Source organism: Silene latifolia, chromosome 1 (genome assembly GCF_048544455.1).
Source record: "Silene latifolia isolate original U9 population chromosome 1, ASM4854445v1, whole genome shotgun sequence".
In the NCBI taxonomy this organism is placed as follows: domain Eukaryota; kingdom Viridiplantae; phylum Streptophyta; class Magnoliopsida; order Caryophyllales; family Caryophyllaceae; genus Silene; species Silene latifolia.
The window spans coordinates 62,544,029-62,548,735 of record NC_133526.1 but is presented as its reverse complement, the minus strand read 5'-3'; the positions used below and the strand labels follow the sequence as shown (position 1 = coordinate 62,548,735).

The 4,707-nt window shown below is 38.4% G+C and overlaps 1 protein-coding gene across 1 annotated transcript; it reads right to left on the bottom strand.

Annotated features, from left to right (window-relative positions):
• Positions 1-2,704: 2,704 nt before the first annotated feature.
• LOC141606150 (putative F-box protein At2g36090) lies at positions 2,705-4,372 on the bottom strand. Its single transcript, XM_074425168.1, has one exon. The coding sequence runs from the start codon at positions 4,180-4,182 to the stop codon at positions 3,052-3,054; it is 1,131 nt and encodes a 376-aa protein (XP_074281269.1). The 5' UTR covers positions 4,183-4,372; the 3' UTR covers positions 2,705-3,051.
• Between the last annotated feature and the right edge of the window lie 335 nt (positions 4,373-4,707).

Sequence of the window (4,707 nt, the reverse complement as noted above, 5' to 3'; positions counted from 1 at the left end):
CGACTATTCTTCCTCAAGAAATCGGTGCCTAAGAATGCAAGAAATTAGTTTTGTACACACACAAATATGGGTTAGGTTTTGCATCAGGAAATGAGCATAAATGGTTATGTTTATGGGAACCATAAACATTTCCATAAATGTAAAAGTAAACAACCAATTTATAGTAAGTGTCGTATTTTTCAAGCAACCTATTTAGCAAGACATTCAAAACTCTATTTTCTCCAAAGACATCAAAACATTTTCATAAAATCATTTGTGAACATTGAAAGCATTTTAACAATAGTTAAAGTATTTTCAAAATGTTTCTTTGAAGGACGAGTCAAAAGTAACAGTTCACTGCACTGTTGTTTTTAGCACTTAGACATAAAATCGAGTTAATGATCCTTTTAGAACACATGACTCTTACACTATTGACAATCTTCATCTTTGATCTTCTTGATAACCTTGAATTGACGATTGGAGTTTCATGCTACATGATTAAAACTTAAGAGACACACGATTAAATAAACAATAAGATTAATTTGTCTTAAGGCGTCATCAACACTAACTTAAACAAATTGGGTCTCAACAAAGAGGCCCTCGATCATCTGGGTTGTTTACGATTAAATCGACGCTACTAATTAAATAACTATAAACAAAACTTATATCAAAATTTTCATGAATACAAGGATTACAGCAACGGATGGGAAAGCAACACTTCTATAATTGTACAATAAAAAATAGAGCATAGGATAAATATAGGCCGTTGTACGTAACTTGGAGTCCCCCCTAAATTTTCATGAATACTTTCATGAGTTATGCTCAAAAAATAAACGGTTATTTAATGAGAATACTATGAACTATTGCACCCCTTCTCAAAATACTCTATGCTTTCATTTGACTACAAATATTACCAACTAATACACCCGCTCCCATAGAATAGAATTGCTCTCTGTATGACCTGATGCAGTAGGTTAAGTGCTAGGCGGGACCCATTTTGGTTCATTATTAATCATCTTCTTCCCTTTATACTTACAACACTTTAACGAATTGTTTTAGTTACGCTTCCAAATTCCAATAATAATCCCTTCCGGGCCTGCAAGTAGCACACTTTAGCCGCAAAATGCTGGGTGGAAATAGCCTTCGTGTTCATCTCCGGAACCTGACGCATCGTACCTGTCGTTGACTATTCATCTCCACAACCGCGACTCCAGGCGGCAAGAGCGAGGTGTTAAGGAAATTGTCATGGCCGACATCGACGACGTGGTCGGAAAAACTGAATAACTAAGTGAGCTTGATTGGGACTTTGGAGTACCCGCTTAAAATTCCTCTTCATCTTGGGCTGTAATTATGATAAATTCAGTATGTAAATTTTGGGATTTCGATAACTTTTCTTTGTTTTAAAATTGTAATTAATAAATATCAAATGAATCTGTTAGCATAAACAAATTTCAAAGTTGTATCATATTTGAATGAATCTGGGTTTTGCATTGCAAGTTTATGTTGTGGGAATGGACTCAATTGTTTGTGAATAAATCTATGCATTTCTTATATTAATTTCTGGAAAGATAATTAACTTATGGCAAGAGATATTCTTATATTAATTTCTGGAAGATAATTAACCTGTTTTTGATGCACCCAAGATGATCGAAGAATTACCTGAACAAAATGTATGCTTTGTTGATGCTCCAATTCAAAAAAGGAATCCATTGCACATAGGGTGTTTGACACTATGTCCTGACAAAATGACTCCAAGGAAGACAAGAATGATGACTATGAGATGGATGTGCCAACAATAGAAATGGGTGAATATCTAAATAACTCCAAATAACTCTCTATATTTGGTTGACAATTAAAATGACATGTTGGGTGAAGATTGTTTTTTGAGTGTGAGAGAGAGAGAGAGAGACATAGATTTGATGAGCTTAGTAAGAGCGGAAATGAAGGCTCTTATGTTGATAAGGAAGAAGAGGATGACGAAGATATAAGGATAATGATGGGACTTGGGTGAACTTTTAGCTGCTAAATTGATACTACTACGCCTTTACTCCAGTGATTTGTGGCGCATGAGGAATGGCTATGAAGGGCAACAATGGCATCCTAAAGTGTGCAGTAGAAGGAAGGAAGATGGAAAGGAAGAAGAAAAGCTAAAAGAAAGAGAGAAATGAAGGTAATAAACTAATAAAGATAGGTAGGAAAAAAAATTTTAAAAAAAAGGAAAATTATGTGCTTTAAACAAAGGTAACCGGTAGAACAGGTAACCCTTCCGCCCGTTCTATTATATGGACAGGGGTGTATTAGTTGGTAGTATTCGTAGTTAAATAAAGTATGTAGTATTTTGGGAAGGTGTGCAATAGTTCAGAGTATTTCCATTAAATAACCCAAAAAAAAAACTAATGAGATATACATACCTTGGGTACGGTGCGCGAAGCGCGCGCGGTAAACCAACTAATACTTGTTAAATGTTATTATATGTTTATCCAACATAGTCAAATGTTGACAACAATTAGCATATAAAGTAACAATTGGTCTCCCTTGTGACGGGTTACCATTTGTGGCGGATATTTTGTGAGTTAAAATAGTAACAAAATGGGTTAGTGGAGAAAGGGGACCACATAAATAGTGTTGCAGAGAGAGAAAAAGTGGGTACTTTGTGAGGTAAAATGGTATCCGTCACTCAAGAGTGACGAATATGTGCCGTCACAAACAAGAATTTGTGATAAAGTAAATCCAAAAGTATAATTCTTTCTATTTTCTTATGGCAGAAGTTTACTTAACAAACTACATTCCTTTTTTTTATCGTTTTCAATTTACAGCACCACCAAGCTTCCCTGATACCTCTATTCAGCCTAAACTTTTGTCATCAACTACGGAGTATCTTATTACCGTAGAAGGAGCCCAATCGGATCCAAATACACAATGAGTAATAAGCAAAGCCATTAAAAAACTAAAATTAAAGTATTCAATCCAATCAAATTCAATCCTTCACATCCAATTCAATCCAATCCAGTAATCAATCCTTGTATTGCAATACTTGCAAACTCATTACCAAGGCAAGCTTGAAGCTCCATACTAAGACGGAACGAACCTATTCCGAGTCCGCATTTGATGAGTTCGAAACAGAAAAAGAGACATGACTTTAAGTAACAACGCAAGAATAAGAGACCAACAAAAGAGAGAAACGATAAATCCAACCCCAAAAACCACGCACATTCCATCCAACCGTCCCTCTCTTTTCAACTGATTCTCTTTCCACTCTTTTCTCCTGTCCAAATACTCCAAGTATCTCTTCTTTCCTTGTTCCACTCCCACAAGCTTTCCATTTCCCCTTTTACCCTCAAACACCCGCTGTAAAATTACCAAACTATCCTTCCCAATTAAACCAACTCCATCCAAGTCCTCCATCTTCAAACAAACCTCAGTCACGTGGAGTACGAGTCCCCCGGGACCACACCCCACGCACGTGACATCAACCACAAACACCACGTTATCAACCACAACTGCGTATCGGACGTGCACCTCACCGCTCAACCAATGCTTATCGACATTCACCGGTTTCAAACTCGACACATTCAGTGACAACCGGCGCGTGGGGCATACGAGCACCCAACTTAGCTCGAGTTCTGAGTAAAGTTCCCGACACGTGTCATCGTGACTAGGTCTCCGTATTGGAGTAGGTACGGATTCCTTAGGGTCAAGCAGGTCAATTCTAAAGGGGGAGCACCGGAACCAGCCGGTAACGGTTTCGTTTTCTTGGACTTTAGAAAAAATGCATTTTCCACGGTAGAAGAGATCAACGGCTGAGATGAGCTGATGAGATGGAGATGGAGGGCGGAGATTAAGAGGAAGAGTGGGAGGGAGTGTGGGGTATGATAGAGAGTAGAAGGTGCGGGGACCACCTGGGAAGGTGGAGATGAGGTGGCGGATACGTGGAGTGTTGGTGGATGGCCACGTAGAATGGCAGAGGTGGGACCAGAGTTTTTGGTCGGAGGATATTAGGGTGCGGAGTTCTGGTGTGGTGGAGGATATTGAAGCTAAGGTGCACCCGTCTAAGTGAGGTAGGATGTGGGACCGGATTACGTCATGTGGGATAAAAGAGAATTTTGAAGAGGTCGAGCTGGTAGTGGTGGTGGTGGTGGGTTCATCCGCTTTATCGGATTTATCCATATTACGAAATAAAATCATTGATTGGGTCGCAACCATTTGCTTAAAATCGCGGTAGTGGAGATGGTGGGATTAATGATATTTTAGTAAAGTTGAGTTACAGAGGGGGAAAGGGAGGGGCTTGGAAGAGTAGAGGGTGTGAGGTTTGTGAAAGTTTATATATGGAGAAGGAGGTGATGTTTGGGTGCTTATAAGTGTGGCAAGGTGGGGCCTTACATTTGTGAACTTTTCCAGTAGAATTGTTATACTCTGTGACGTTTGTGTAATATTTTGTTCAGATCATTATAAAATTATTGTGTTAATCACCATCTTTGACTAATGGAGATTGTTACTTTGATAGGTATATTAGCCAATAATAGGAAATCTACTAAATCATCTTTGGAAACATCAAAGATAACACACACGGAAAAATTCTTGTGCCCTCCGGAGGACCGTACTCCTTACAGCTAACTTTTTATAATATTTTATTTAGTGGATTAGCTTTAAGTGTAAGGAGGATGATACCTCTTGGAGGACACAAGAAATTTTGACACACAAGTATCCTTATTTACACCGGCCAATTCT

Excerpts from the sequence above, each read along its gene's own strand:
- LOC141606150 (XM_074425168.1), bottom strand. The coding sequence starts at position 4,182 with ATGGTTGCGACCCAATCAATGATTTTATTTCGTAATATGGATAAATCC.